Here is a 16,931-nt window from a genome sequence, read left to right on the forward strand (position 1 = left end):
TGAAATTTTGTTTTTGATCTTTTCCACCAAGTGCATTGCAAAATATCATGATAATTCTTCATAAAATATAGAATATGCAAATGTTGTTGATTTCTTCTAGTATTATGCATGAGAATGCATTTGTTAAAACTTCAAATTTCAATTGATTTGAATTCATGGTTCAGGATCTAAGAAGTTTATGTATTTCATTTACATTATGCATGAAATCGACAAGTCTGAATTACTAATAAATAAAATGTCTGAAATTGTTTCATAAATAACTCATAAAATACCAACAAAGTTCTATTTTTGGCTCCGCCTTGGAGACTTGAATAAGATATTCCGAGTAAATAATCAAAGCATGTAAATATTTTAATAAACTGTGATCCACATTAATTTGCTCTTCCTTTCTCATTTGATTCTTTCTACAATTTTCTATTATTATTTTTTTTACAATAAGTTTACCCTAGATTTAATGCATGAACTGTAGCTCGTGGATTGCATGATAGCACAATCATGTGTCAATATGCACTTGACTGTAGATTGCTTGATGTTTAGAATAGTAGGCTATATATATTATCTCATTATTTTTTATTTTGTTGGAAATTGTATTCTGTGTTTGAATAATATGATAGTTTATTGTTATAAAATTCACCACAGAACTCATTAATATGCTTGTGTGTTAAAAACTTAATTTTAGTCCAATTTATTATGAGTTTTCATCTTTAGAAGATATTATGCATGTTTTAGTTTATTTCTTTGTTTTTCTCAAGCAATATCACTGGACTCCGACCAAATTCAAGATGTGTATGTTAATAATACTTTATATTCTAAACGTGCATTACTTCCGATTATTTTGCGCATATTACACCCTTCAAATAAGTTGGATAAAGCTTTTGAAATCCGTTACTCAAATCCAATATTTAAATTAATCCTCACCTCAAGAATAAGTTGGAAAGATTTTAGTATAAAATCTTAGTTTATTGGAGTCTTTCATGACTATTGTGGAAAGTTATAGTCTGTGAAGAAATAAATTTGCACTAATGCCTCACTTTACAATTTTTGACACCCTTGATCCTTTATTAGTGGCTTAAATATTTCTCTTATGATTGCATCTAAGATCTTGTATTTCTCGATGTAGCCTAGAATTAGATATGAGGATCAATTTGTATGAATTCCCAGTTACAGAATTGTATTCCTTGATAGGGCAAATTATACGATTTATTCCAATCAAAATGATCTGCTTCTTTAAAAACTCTGAATTTCAATTATGCTACTATACAATTATTTATTTGACATCTTAGACAATTCAATCTACTTTCAATATACAGTAATTTCAGACAATGATTATATTTTTCTATTATTCATAGATGTTGATAAACCCCATTGCTATTGATGTAGCTCATTCTATTCCTTTCACTTCATCTTACTAAAAATTCTCTTTTTAGTTGATTAATGTCATACTACTGCAACGTTTTCTATTATAGTATTTTTCTACCTTATACTACAACTTTAGACCCTTCATTTTCAATATGATATTTAATTGACATATAAACTTAATAGTTAATTAGGTTGTAGTTGAATTCTATTGATAGTTAATAGCATAGTGATTTGAGGTGATAGTTAGTGTCATGTTGGAAGTTACTAAATTAAGATTAGTCTGTAAGATTGGATAAGACTGACTATTGCAGGAAGCCCACAATATTTTTGTTTGTGCGACGTATAGGGGTACGGTAATCAATGGATGATGAAGTCAAAATGCCTTCTATTGTTTGACAATTCGTTGCAGAAAAAATATCCTTGTGAGGAACTTGTTTTATCCGTTCTTTTCTATTGTCTTAAACTGATAGTTCAACTAAAACACTATAACCTAATGAATCTTTCTAGCAAAACACAAATCTAATTATTTCAACTATTAATTTAATCAAATTTAATTTGACTAATATAATTAATTTATTTTCCAAGCATGTAGAAGTTATACTCAGTGAAAATTCTACAGCAACTATAACTTTCACAGAAACATGTTAGATTTATCTTCCTTTCACAGCAGTTCAACTAAAATATTGTTCGAAAAAACGCTAAAGCGGTCTCTATTATTTAAGGACGTATTCCTTGAAACGGTCCTTATTTTTCAAGCTCTTTATTCCTTAGACGGTTAATATTATTTTACTATATAGTAATTACTTATAACATCAGACCAAAGGCACTGTTGGCGTGTATATTCTAGTTGTATTTTAGGAGTAGGTACTGACTTTGTACAATAATATTGAATGGTTAGGGACCGCTTAATATTGTGTCCTCACTGGAGATTCGATCGTTAGGCCGAGTGATTTAGAATTTATAAGATTGAAATGATTGCTAGTATTGATATTGTGTGGTTACCGTGTGTGGTGGTTTGAGCGAGTGATTTGTTGTGGTTGCAGGTGATCTTCAGCCAGAGCTCGGATCTGCTGGAGCGGCAGTCAAGCGTCGCGTCGAGCACGGAAGAAGTTTCCGGGCCAGACCTGTCGGCCGGGTCGCAGAACCCTGACCACTTCGGCGTCTTCAAGGACTTCGACTTCCTCGAGTACGAGAGTGAGAGTGTCGAGGTACCAATATTTATTCAATTAATCAATAATGCACCAACAGCACAGCCTAAAACTGCTTTCCTTCCCCGAATTTCGATTCATATTCTAGTCCAAAAGGAGGTTATGGTTTGAATTCACTTTTGAATTTGAGTCCAATTTTCAGTGCAAACACTTGATAACAAGAAATTTTGGATTTAGATTGTTTGAAAACCAAATTAAATAAAGAAATTGCACTCACGAATCTCTTTAAACTGTAAAATAATAAGCTACATTGATCCAAAAACATTGATCCAAAAAAATATAGAAATAAACTTATTTGTTAGCAGAAGTTTTTGACCATTTTCAACTATCTTGCTTCAACTTTTAGAAAGACTATCAAACTACTTCTATTACTTTGATAATTACCTAGTACAAGGTAGTCTACTATTAGCCTAAGCCCATTTGTTTTTCTTGGTATAGTTAGATTTTTTCCAGAGTGCAGGTAATAAATTGAAATACATAATACATTTCACTTTTTCTCATCTTCCAATAGTTATAAAGTCAGACTATACTAGGACTTTCACAAATTCATTTATTTTAATACTGAACCAGGTGTCTTGTAGTGAATGCTCTTATGATATAGTTTGATTTTTTCAAGTACTGATTATAAATTGTAATACCAACCACATTTAACTGATTCGTATCTTTCAACAGTTATAAAGTAAGATTACTTTCGGATTTCTACAAATATATTTCTTTTAATACTAAACCAGGTATCTTGTAGTGAATGCTCTTACGATTACTATGTTTCGAGACTTGAAACTCTGGTTGGTTCCATGTATTTCCTCTCTTATTCACTCACATACAGAGTATTATTATCATATTGTTTGAAAAAACTCGAATGTTGAGAATAAGTGTATGATTATTATTGTATAATCGATTTGCTATTGATTTTCAGGGAGAGAGTACGGATAATTTCAACTGGGGCGTGAGACGGCGTCCCATCAGTGAAGGGGAGGGAGAAGCTGAGGGAGACCCTGGCCTCCGCGCCCACGAAGAGAGTCTCAGTGAGAAAACGCCCATTCTCAGCTCCAGAAAGGTAGCCTACTTGATAATAATTTCAAATACAGGGTGTCCCACGAAAGGTGTAAAAGCCGGAGACCATGGATTTTAGATTAGATTTGCAACAAAAAATGTTCAGTAACATTTTCTGTTATCTACCTACATTTTCGAGATCTATAAATTTTTCAATTTTTTTTAAACGTCAATAACTAGAAAACTATCAGTCAAAATCTAATTATAAATATATGGTTGGAAAGATGAAGAAATTTCCATTAAGAGTCACATAATTTGTTCCTTTGTGTGACGTTTTTGAACTATTTATGAGCGCACAAAGTTGAAAATGTACATTCGTCGAGCTCAAGCCAAATTCAAAAAGTTTGAACGCTTATAAAAAATTGAAAAAGTCAAACAAAGGAGCAAATTGAATGAATCTTATTGAAAATTTCTTTCTCTTTCCAATCATATCCTTAAAATTAGATTTTAATTTATAGTTTTCTAGTTATAGACGTTTTTCAAAAATATCGAAAAATCTATACGGTAGATCTCGAAAACTAAGACATTTAGACATTCTGTATAATATATTCGATCTTTGTGATAGGCATAGGTAATGATCATTCCAACAAAGCTTTTCTAAAATTGAAGGTTTTTATAATTTTAAAGATGATTGGCTGAAATCAAAGTAACTTAATAGCGTTACAACCAGATATTGAATTGTAAGATTATTCTTGGAATTGCCACCCTAACACATAGTATACATAATTTACCATAACTCAAAAATCGATTAATTTGTTTTATCATTTATTTATCAATACATTGCAATGATTTATTATAAGAATGGAAAATCAAGCTTAGCTTCTGCTTTTCCTCTTTCAAATTTTAATAATAATTGAGTCCAAAATAATTTAAATAATAAGTTTAATTAGAATGAGACACAATAATAATTATTGTAATCCGTTAATGTTTTAATCATTTGAACTCATAATTCCTGATTACTTTTGTGCGATTTGGATAAACAGCGACTTGGCACCGGACCGGAGGAATCTTCGGACGACGAAGTGGGCTCCGAGTCTCCGCTGGATGAGATCACGGCGGCTCCGGAATTCGGAGGAGGCTCCAACAACGGCAACGGAAACTTTCCTCCCTCATCCCTCGACCTCCGCGAGAGGAGAGGATCCACCACACGCAGTGATACGTCGTGAGTTCTCCCTCATTCTTACTCTATCATTCACTCTCATTCACTCTCACTAATAAATAAATATAACTTTGTTGTCGTTCGTCACACTACCTCCGGTCGTGTGTTGATGGGAAGGATACTACTTTACATCCTTTTCAGAGTCGGTAACTATTTTTTGTTGAAGCACCGCTGTTTTATGTAGTTACATTAAGCAGTGTCCACACTGAACAAATGTTCGACATACATGTTCGTTGAGGAGCTCAGGGACAAACATTTTAAAAAGTTTGGACAATCATTGTTTGTCAAACAAAAAATTACGGTTTTTCAAACATTTTCAGTGTTCACAGCTGTAAAACATAAAACCTGTTCTTCCTACTTACAAATATTTTGTTTGGTGACGCGTCCACACTGGCCACGGGAAAACATTGTTTGTCAAACATAATAAGATTTGCCCAAAATTTATCAACAAACATTTTTGTCGAACATTTGTTCAGTGTGGACATGGCTTTACAGTATTATATTATCAATACTCAATCTACATTCAATCTTCATTGTGAGTTATAATTTTTCATACTTTGCATGGATCGATCAGTACTCACAGATAAAACAGTAGACCAGACAGAATATTAATAGATAAACAAAATCAAATCACATATTTAATAGACATAGGCGATAGGCTTATCAAACACGCACAATTCGAAGCAATATAGTAATGCAAAACTGCCTTTGGCAGAGGAGATAAAGGATATGTGGAAGCAAGAGAGAGTGACAATTGTGCCAAAGGAACAAAGCGCCAAAGGTTATACCGAAGGAACTGCCAGAAAGGTTGCACAGTTAGAGACTGCCAGTATGGGTGCAAAATTTCGAATTTCGTGCAGAAAGCAGTAATACTCTGCACAAATCAAATTAATTTATTCTCACAATTTACAAATCATACAGTACAGTTACAGTACATTTATAGATACCCCTACGTTGTGAGAGACTCACATGTAGGCTTAAGCCTGTGTTTGTGAGGGCCTGGCGTAATTTGCTGAATTTGAAATCGATAAACTATTAAACTAAATTTGAGAAAAATACAGATTAAAAAAATTAGATATAAATAAATTTTGATATTATAGAAAAAAAACAAATAATTGACTGCGGAAACAGCCAGTTATAATTCAGCCAACACAACATCTCTGGTAAGAAGTTTCTTCAATACACCAAAATAGAAACAATAGTCTCTGTTTTTTTCAAAAACGCATAAATATTGACTCTATTTTTAGTTCGCACATGGTTTCATAATTTTGCTTAATTCTTTTAAAATAATTATTTAGGAATATACAACTAGGATTATAATATATAATATTACAAATATATACTTTATATATTATATGAGGAATATATAATTATTACAAATTTATACTTCATATATTATACAACGAGGATGGATAGGCTGCGCTCCGTAACTGGTAAAAATTATGAATCACATAATTACATGAATGATCTTCATTGAGGATGAAAATCCTCAAAAAATCCTCAGTTCTAATTTGACTTAGCTACACTATTACAGTCCGAATGGATGATCATGTTCATCAATTCAATAATTGGATGTGTCGTTGCAGAGGTTCGAGTGCCGGTGATTTGGGTGAACTGACCCCATGCAACACGTCACCCAACCTGTCTGGCATGATGGCGTTCCACCCGATCGCACGTGATGATGCCGAGGAGGTCTGGAGCTCGCAACTGCTCAACCTCTTCTCACTCGCTCCCTCCTCTTCCCCACTCCACCACTTCCATCTGCTCAGGAGGGTTATCAAGGTGACAAATTCGCTAAATTCTATTCACTTTAATTCCATTCAACCCATATCATTTAATAAATAATATGCATCCAGTTTTATCCAGTTCTGGAAACACATTAAGTCCTTGAGACTCCCCCCTTTTCAACTCGTACATAGTTGTTGTTTAGAGAAACAGAGAATGCCAAGACAATTTTAAATTCAAATTATTATATTGGTTTATTGACAAAGGGGGAGCTGAGAATAAGATGATCCTTTAGCTATTTTAGTAGAACCTTGAAACCATCATTACTATCTTCTCAACTCCTCAAAATAGTGTATCAAATTCGCTTTTAAAAACACAATCAGTTTCCAAAAACTAATGAAACGCATTGAAAATACTGAACCAACATTGACTTAAGTATAGTTTAGCGGAGATTTCATGACTGATAACTGAATATACTCAAATCTGAGTTTTAAATCTTATTTTGAAAAGGTGACGACTGCAAGAAATGTATCAGCTTACATGTAAAGTGATTCAATAAAAAGTATCTAATCCAATCCAACTCATTTCTATTGCAATTTATGATAAATGCATGATTATTCCAACATGTACTATTACTACTATAGCTAGTGAGAAAATTATTATAAATATTTTCTATTTTTACTCATTTCTAGTGAGAAAACATGAAGAACCGAATACATAACCTATTAACTTGCGTGTTGATAGGAAATTACATTGGGTAATAGGGCGAGGCAGAACATCCGAAAGGATCTCTGCCGATAAAAGCCATAAGAATAAATAAATACTACTTTAGCTAGGGGAATGCCATATAATACGCTCATGGCCAAACTGTTCCTTTCCCAATTTATACTTAGGTCCAAATTCAAATGTAAGCTATGTCTTTTCTTTTCTCTTCAATCACTTATTAAACACTACTCAACAAGTGTACGATGCACTTGTTACTATATACTACCGGTACTCAACAACACTACTTACATTTTGATCCACAGGTTAACAAACACATTTTTATGTTAATGGTAAAGGAATTAACTGCTTCAATTACGGTAATTATAGTTTAAAAAAAATGAGAGTTATTTTAACTTTTATTTCTGTGTTACTGTTTAAATCCAATTCATTCTGTTAATACCTATTCAACATAGATTGGATTGATTGTAACTTTTATTGTATAAAATGTTTATCTGTAGGTCTATATCTTCAGGCCTGTTGTCTCCATGAATAAATAAATAAATATCTCGGGACTACTACTCAACGCAGGCGTAGCCTATAATAAGGAGTGAATTTGATTAATTTGTTTATGTTTTATAAGAATTGTAGTTTTGAAGTAAATGAACTACTGTAATTTGTTTTGTTTTTTTAATTCAGGACGTGTTGCGCAAAAGCATGTGCCTAACCCGAGAGGCATGCCACTACCTGGCCGAGAGCTGCGAGCATGCCGCATGCCTTGTGTCGCAACTGGGTCAGCTGACTGACACGCTCGCTTCGCACGGCGAGCCGCCGCTAGTCTGGTTCTCGGCCGACAGGGTCGCCGCCTCCCGCCTCGTCGACGCCGTTCGCTTCGGCATGCTCGAACTCAAAGAGCACCTCGACACGTTTCTAGACAAGAAGGAGCTCACTGCTGAGGTATGTGCATCACAACATAACATCATTCTCAAGTTTATTTTATTATTTACAAAAAAATGCATTCCTTGTTTTTTATAGTACCTTATTCTTTTTACAAGGCTGTAATGCATTAGAAACATTGATCGACTTTCTTAGTATCTTCTAAGTATTAAATATGAAGAAATGCGATTGAGGAGTCCGATTTCCATTCATTTTTTTTTAAAGCTCATTCTTGTGAAGACTCTATGATACAAGGATTTTTGTCATTCTATTTTTCATCCATTCAACTCAAACACAACACAAAACAATAGTCCGAATTTGGTAAATTCTGTTGAACCTCTGTGTAGAAGTTGATTATCCTGAAATAAAAAATTATCCTGTAAATATTATTATGCCATATGCATAATAATAAGAGAATTTGCTGTAGAGAGGAAGTCCTCTTACAAAGAGGTGAACTACAATAAAAATTCTAAAATGGTATGTGACGAAATACGCTACGAATCTTAGAGCTTGAAATATTAGAGCTTCCCTATACAGAGGTTCGACTGTATTGATTTTTAATGAGTATGTTTAATGACAATTTTCAGCAGTTCTTGTGAATTGATGTAATAATGTTTGTAATACAACGATTTCATGTTAGGAGAGCCGACCCCGAATTATAGGAAAAGGACAGGGACAGAAAGAGGAAGTTGTAAATGAATATTAATAGTATTCTATGTTAGAATCTTTTAAAATAGTATCTGCTTGCAGAGGATGATATCACATAAGTTTCAGGCTTGTGCGTGGCTAATTAAACTAATGACAAAAGTTTACACACTTGCATAAAATGAAAGCAATTGAGGTTTCAAAGCACTCGAAAGTTTTCAATATAATATGAAGCCTTGATAATAAAGTTCAATATAATGAAACACTGAGTGCTTTGAAATCTTAATTGCATTCATTTTATACACATGTGAAAACTTTTATAATTAGTTAGTTTTATTACCCAAGCACAATATAATGAAACCTTTTGAGAATTTTTTTATAAAGAAAATTAGTTTTTGATATCATAACACAGTTTTTCGAGATTAATTAAATAATCGAAATCTAGATTCAGTTTCTCTCATTTTGAGAACATTATTAGGCCTATAAATCGAGTCTCTTCTCAGATAGCATTGAACCTTATTTTATCATCTAGTTATTATAAAGTTATGTCTCGAACTTCTTTGGGTTCAAAAATGATATTAGATTCATATTTTATTTTCTGTGATAAACTCCCGTGTTAGGTTCCTATAAATCAATTTTGATAGTCTCATCAATGATAACTCCATTCCTTGTTTGTAGAAATTTAAGAAAGAAATAAGGTTTGGTCAAAGATGGGTAATTTGTTGATTTATTAATGAATTTGAATATTGTTGCAGTGCATGGACACAGTGAAGGTGTGTTTGAAGCGAGAAGTGAGAGAGCAAGATAGAGAGGAAAGCACAAGCAGCAGTAGGCCGACCCTGGAGGATGCCGCTCTGGACCTGGGCAGAGCCTGCTACAAGCTGCATTTTCAACTTCTACTGCTTCTAGAATCTGCTAACAAAATGTTCACCGTACTCAGCACAACTGCACAAGAAAACGAGGTGAGTCAACGATTTATGAGAATTTCTCGGTTCGCATTGTGAAGTTAGGTTAGGTTAGGTTACTATAGTGTGGTCCACGTTATAATGGCAGTGAATAAAGATAGAAGAATAGCGATGTCGATTCTCTGCATTAACTAACTATATTTCTGCATTATCAAAAACATAATTGTCATCGTTGTAGGCCTAGAAAAGGATAGTACCACCGTCTTTGTCGGATGATAGACAAGGATAGCAAAACCAAAGTTGATCAAATACTGTCATTATAACGTGGACCTCACTATAGGTTAGGTTAGGTCAGAAGTTGACGGAATTTGGAAGAACAATAGACAACTATCATCAATTTTAGAAGGCTGAGAACTGCAGATTTGGATAGGAAGTTCCATCTTGCCATCATGTAGGCTACAATATTGCAAAATTTTCTGAAAAACGTAAACCGCTTGAAAACAATTTTTCTCCAAATTTATACAAAGTAAATAGTCACATTTCTCAACTCAACTGGAGTGAGGATAATAAAAATACAATAAACGTTATAAACTTGATAACTTTACGTATTTGAGATTAATTTTAATGCTTATGACATTTTCTTCTTCTTCTTCTTCTTCTTCTTCTTCTTCTTCTTCTTTTCTTCTTCTTCTTCTTCTTTTTTGGCTGTGCCTTATCCCATTTAAATGGGGTCGGCATTCCTTCCTCTTAGTCTGCCTCTCCACAAAGCCCTATCAAATGCTTCCTCTCTCCTCCAACCACTCTCTCGCAAGTCAGCTGCTATTCTATCTCCCCACCTCATCGTAGGTCTACCTCGTCCTCTCACACCATCCAAAACCAAGCCCTGCACTCTTCGTCCAACATAATCCTCATCCTCCCGTCGCTGTACATGCCCAAACCACCTCATCCTTGTCTCCTGAATTTTCTTTCCCAGTGGTCCAACTTTTACAATGCCTCTGATCAATTCATTTCTTATTTTATCTCTTGTAACCCCACACATCCATCTTAACATTCTCATCTCAGTCACTTCCATCTTTCGTTCCTGTTTCTTTGAAATGGGCCATGTTTCTGTTCCATACAGCATAGCTGGCCTCACAACTGATCTATACACTTTTCCCTTCATTTGACAATTCACTCTCTTATCACAAAGAGCACCACTCATTTTTCTCCAGTTCATCCATCCACAATTTATTCTATGCTGTATTTCTACATCAAGCCCTCCATCTCTCTGTACACTTGAACCCAGGTACTTAAAACTTGCAACTGGTTAGAGTTGGTTTCCTTCAAGCTGTATATGATATATGACATTATCTTCTATGTACGGTATATTGTGTTGGATCTACAGTTGAAACTCTGAATGATGCCAATGAATATTGAAACTACAGTATTGTGTGAAATAACTATTCAATTAAAACAAGAAAGCGTATTGTATTGTTGTTTCTGTATTGTTTTATTATGGAGAAATTCTATAATATGCTTTTAAAACGTTTTAAATTCACTAATGTGTCTAGCTATCATAATTATTTTTGAACGAAAATCCAAAGTCAAGTGCTGTAAACCACCCTGAAGACATCTGCTACTGCAAATATTGAAAACAGGGTGAAGATGTAGAAGGAAATTCAGGAATTTGATGTAAGCTACTATCCAAAACGTATTTGCCAGCCCGGGAATCAAACCCAGAGATTGTCATTTTGTTGATATGTGACTAGCACTAGTAGTTGGGATACTACTTGGTTTAGCAATGTAGTTTGTGTGTCTGACTAGAAATTAGGATGTACCGGTTTTGATTCCCGGGCTGGTAAATAAATTTGGATGGTAGCTCTCATCCTATTTCCTTCTAGCTGTTCCCCCCCCCCTTTGTCAATATTTGCAGTAGCAGAAGTCTTTAGGGTGGTTTACAGAATTTAACTTTGAATTCTCTTTCAATAATAATAATTATTTATTCATAAGCATTTGAATTCATGCAGTTCCTCATCATTTTTATCTGTGACTAAAAAAATTGTATTGAATCATGTCCTTTCAAATAAATAAAAACTGATTCAATTAAGAATCATAAGCTTATATTATTTTTATTTATTGGTTCTTTCCATCAATTCATTTGTTCATTAACAATAAACATGCCTAGAGAAAGAACACATATCATTGTAAATATGAGAGGAAAACAACATGCTTGCATCCAAAACTGCTTCAATATCAAATTTTCAACCATTAATAGTCGAAAACAGCTTTACAGTTTATTTGTCATGGTGAGTGCACGTTCCGAGCTCTGCGATCTACGTTCTTTGTGAGGACAAAAAGGCGGCGATCAAAAACAAGAGTTCTAGTTTGATATCTCAATTGAAGAAAAACAAGATACTAGAGTTAGCATCTATAGATTTCTTATCAATTGATCAATATGATCTAATAATAAGCATCTCTCTCTCTCTCGCACTTATTCAATAAAACTTCAGTTTCCTTGTATTAATTTTACAAGAAGATGGAATTTAGAGCACCTCTGTGCGCACACCGTAAGAAATAATTCTTGTGTAATTATTCCCCCAGTTTTTGAGTCATATCTCTGTAGCTTTTCCGATAATTGGAAATTCCATCAACAGTGAAAAACAGTTTTCTTGTGAATGGAACTTTTGAACTGTGAATTTTTCTACTGATTCTTCGTTTTCTCTAGTGAATGATAAATGATTCAAGGAAAACATTTGTTTATACCTTTCCCAATAATTGGGGAATAATTCATTCCGTTATTGTAATTGTTATTCGAATAACATAACCTATTTTTGGGCAATTTCTATCTAAATTTGGGAAAGGAACCGTTTTGGGCTTTAAGCCTGTTGTTCCTTTCCCAATCATTCATAGTTGAGAAGGATATTGTATGTATCAATGTATAATTAAATAAGTAATTTATGCAAAATAATTCAATAATACTGTAGTTTATTATTAATATTGTTTGTTTTGGGCAGCTTCAAGATGTGTCGCTGGAAATAGTTCGCATAAAGACGGCGCTATGTAAGGCGCAGGACGAGAGTGTGGAGTCGAGCGACCAGGGCACCCCCACTCCAACACCCACCCCCACCCCTTCACCCTCCCCGCTCACCCTGCCCGATCTCTGCGAGAATGCGCTTGTCGAACTACTGCAAGACGGCCAATGGGTGTCAGCGCTCAACTTTGTCAGGCGTAATAGGTCGGTCAACTGATTTTCTACACTATTCTCATTTTCTTTTCAATGCAATTTTGGGAAAAATAACATTAAAAAAATAACTATTTTGGTTTAACTATCAAACTTATTAATAAGCTACATTTGGACTTGCATAAAATTAGTAAATTAGGATTGGAATCGTTTTGGGCTTAAGCCTGTGTTACTTTTCTGGAAGTTGAGTTATGTTTAATGAGAAATGAAATGATTGAAATAGATGAATAATTATTTAAAAAATGAAATAGCTTATTGACACACTAATAGATGGTTCATTCACGAGTAAAAGCTTAGTACTCATGAACGCGCTACGATTTTAAGCTTTTACTCGTGTCTGAATCACCTTCTTACCATCTCTCTAAAGCCCTGTTTTCCGATGTTTGCGTTATAGGGTAGAAATGGAATATCATTGATTCTAATGGGAGTCTTCATACATTGGGACGCTGAAAATTAGCGAACACTTCATAAAAGGATGATGATAAAATGATTAAATCATTAATGATGATTAAACCTGAAATTTTCAGGTCTGCTAGGCAGAAATAGAACACCATTGATTTTTATGTGGGCATTCACATCACAAATTTTCAGTCCGTCAGTGGTTGAACTCCTATAAAAATCAAACTTAATTGAGTTCATTGGGAAGCAGGGTTTAAGATGAAATGAGAAGAACTATGGGTGTATACAAAGTAGTAGGTAATACTAGAACATAATTTTTTCGACAATTATTGCAAGGTTTCAAGGTATTTTGTTTTTTACGTTAAAAAGTTTCCTCTGCAATTCGTAGCCTACAGTAAACGCATTGTAACATCTTTTATCAGGTTAGCAAAAACAATACAACGATCGGAATGAAAAACAGGCTATTGCCCAAAACTTCTTCAATTTCCTAATTTAGTTTCAAAGTGTCCAAATATTCTACATAGGTTATGTCCATTTCAATTTATACACCAAATCACAATCGTTTGCCAATTATATTCCAGCAACTAAGGGCCGTATATTTATGAATGTTTCTTAGACAATAGAACAATCAAGCATCATACTTTCCACTAAGAAACATTCATAGACCCTGTTTGACAACGAAATTTTGCTCTGCTGTGGTGCTGAATAGAAAAAGAATATTATTGAATCTTATGGGAGCTTTTAAACAGTGTCATCAATTTTTTCTATTCATTTGTACAAAATCGCTAATCACTAAAATGATATTGGAAGAGGCGAACCCTTCAACATTCCTCTCCCAAATTTAGATTGATATCTGTTTGGAATAATTTCGTCACTTCCACTTTTCTCTCTAATTTTCTGTTATAATAGTGTTTTATAATAATTTAAAATATATATTGAGTAAATTTTCCTCCATAATCATTATGAGTCTATATGTCTATGATATATACGGTAGTCTATGAGACCGATTCTATAATTCCATAAACCTTATGCTATTTATAAATTATTTACAGGAGGTCTTGGCCAAGTGATGTGATTTTGACTGGCGCAGAAGAGGATGACATCACAGGAATACTTAGTGTCTACTGCTCTCACTTGATCAAAGAAAAGCAAGGTGATAATTTATATTCACACTTTTCTTGTATGCTCTATGATGAGAAATTGAGTTCTATGGAGACTGGAACGAGTCTTTGTTGGTTTCTTTATGAAGTCTCAATCCTGTATTCCAGATTGATGAAAAATAGTTATTTATAAACTTCTCTTGTTTGCTATTCAGCAATCGCTTATCAGTAGAGTAATAAATAATCTTTTGAAAATTACAATTAAGAAGATATCCGAACAATTTTCCTAGTTGAAGTGATTCCAATGTATAGCACTATAGTGATATGCATTTCAGTCAGCTATCCTTATGAATAACAGCAATACTTCTTATTCATCTAATGCTGACAATTTTTATAATTTCTCTAAAAGCCAATGATTTGGCATTCAAATGCAGATACATTATTACAATACACATATCAAATACAATAGGTTGTAAATGATAATTTCTATCCTAATTAAAATGTCCTACAGGTTTCTGATAATAATTTATTCATCTATTTCATTTACACATATGCACAAATGAAATCAATGATTGGGAGAGAGACAACAGTATTCATTCAAAACTATCTCTCTTCCGAATTTAGATAGTTGAGCCAGCCCGAATAAGGTTATGGTACCATATTCTTATAATTTCACAAAAATTTACCGTTGAAATTTTCACAATCAGCAGCCTCTCTTTGTCTCAGAAACAGAGTAACGGCCAGCAACAGTCACAGTTATAACATAGTTATTCAAAAGTATTCTTTGAGTATCTATAGTGAGGTCCACGTTATAATGGTAGTGTACGATTTGCAATGATGTTGCTATCCTGTCTATTGTTCAACAAATGTGAAAGAGTTAGGGGTTAGGTTTTATTTAGGTTATATTTAATAATATTTTATTAGGATAGATTAGGTTTTTGCTTTAAAATTGCAATATGCTAGAAGGGGCTAGGGTCTAGGTAGAGTTATGTTTTTTGATGTTTCAAAGGTAAAAGGATAGGTTAGGGGGTTAGGATTTTGCTTTGAACATGTTCATGAAATGAACCACATGTTTATGTTTTGTTCTAAAGATGACATAAAGTAAAATGTGATAGGGTTAGAGGTTAGGTTTTATTTAGGTTATATTTAATAATGTGTTATTAGGATAGGTTAGGTTTTTGCTTTGAAATTGCAATATGCTAGAAGGGGCTAGGGTGCAGGTAGAGTTATGTTTTTTGATGTTTCAAATGTGAAAGGATAGGTTAGGGGTTAGTGGTTAGGTTTTTTTGGATTATATTTAATAATGTTCCATAAGGTTAGGTTAGGTTTTTGCTTTAAAATTGCAATATGCTAGAAAGGGCCAGGGTCCAGGTAGAATTATGCTTTTTGATATTTCAAAGGTGGAAAGATAGGTTAGGATTTTGCTTTGAAATTGCAATATGCTGGAAGGGATTGGAGGTTTTTACAAATAGTTATGTTTATTGATGTTTTAAATGTAAAAGGGGTGGTTGGGGGTTCGGTTCTTGTTTTTAAATGACAATATGCTGACTTAGTTATAGTGTTTTTTAACACCAGTTAAATAACAACTGTTATATTTTATTAATTATATTTTTCAAAAGTACTCTTTCTTTTATTAAATAAAATGATAATAATTTGATGGCTTAGCGCACACATGTGTCAAGTAGTTATTCCTTGTTTTTACAGGAGAGCATTTTCAAAGTTCAATACATTTGGAAAATGTAAATTTTCCATCCAAATCATATGAATCATTAGTATATCCTCACTTACTATTTTTAGAACAGTTATCAATGTAAAATTCATAAATAAATATTTTAAAATTCACCAGATAATAGCATGTTTTTTCAGGGTTGTTATGGATACCTCGTACTCACCACATTTGTGCACTGAGAAATTCCACTTACCATCATTGTACAAAGAGATGTTCCAATCCATAATGCTTTTACTAATCATATTTTCGCAATTTCATGATTGGAATTGGCATTCTATTGATATAAGAATTAGAATAAGGGTTATCTTGAAAAAAATTACGATCATTTAATAAATTAAGAAGTTTATTGTTTTTTTTCAACTGATGCTACTACACAGACAATTATTCTTGCGCCGATTTTAGTAATCTGAATTGGCGTGCACTCTATCCATACCGCAATCTCTGTTTCCTAGTTACAAGTTTTGGTTCATTCATCATCCAGCTGTCTGTTGGAAGAAGTTATTCCACTATAGAAATGACTATAATCATCGGGAATGATTTTCTGCTGCATCATCCACTCCAGGTCGGCTTTCTTCTCTCTTGTGACTGGAAGACACTGAGGGTATTTCGATGCCAAACTTACTCCTGCCCATAATTTCTTTCTTCCGGAATTCCTCTTCTGATGAATGTTGATTTCCATGAATGTGCCATTCAAATCGTACTTATACTTGATAATGTATGGATCATTTTTTTCGAATCTTAACCATTTAACTTTCAGCCAGTTGACCTTCTCTTTATCTGTGTTTAGTGTA

General features: G+C 33.5%; 1 protein-coding gene across 1 annotated transcript in view; it reads left to right on the forward strand.

Moving 5' to 3' along the window:
• LOC111048856 (protein furry) overlaps positions 1-16,931 on the forward strand; it is a 329,691-nt gene that overhangs the window by 308,036 nt on the left and 4,724 nt on the right. The window contains exons 33-40 of the mRNA XM_039431376.1: positions 2,403-2,567; positions 3,484-3,624; positions 4,604-4,782; positions 6,366-6,561; positions 7,906-8,163; positions 9,543-9,749; positions 12,686-12,906; positions 14,364-14,464. Of these exons, the coding sequence (XP_039287310.1) occupies positions 2,403-2,567; positions 3,484-3,624; positions 4,604-4,782; positions 6,366-6,561; positions 7,906-8,163; positions 9,543-9,749; positions 12,686-12,906; positions 14,364-14,464 (1,468 nt within the window). The remainder of the gene's footprint in view (positions 1-2,402; positions 2,568-3,483; positions 3,625-4,603; positions 4,783-6,365; positions 6,562-7,905; positions 8,164-9,542; positions 9,750-12,685; positions 12,907-14,363; positions 14,465-16,931) is intronic.

Source organism: Nilaparvata lugens, chromosome 6 (assembly GCF_014356525.2).
Source record: "Nilaparvata lugens isolate BPH chromosome 6, ASM1435652v1, whole genome shotgun sequence".
Taxonomy (NCBI): Eukaryota; Metazoa; Arthropoda; class Insecta; order Hemiptera; family Delphacidae; genus Nilaparvata; species Nilaparvata lugens.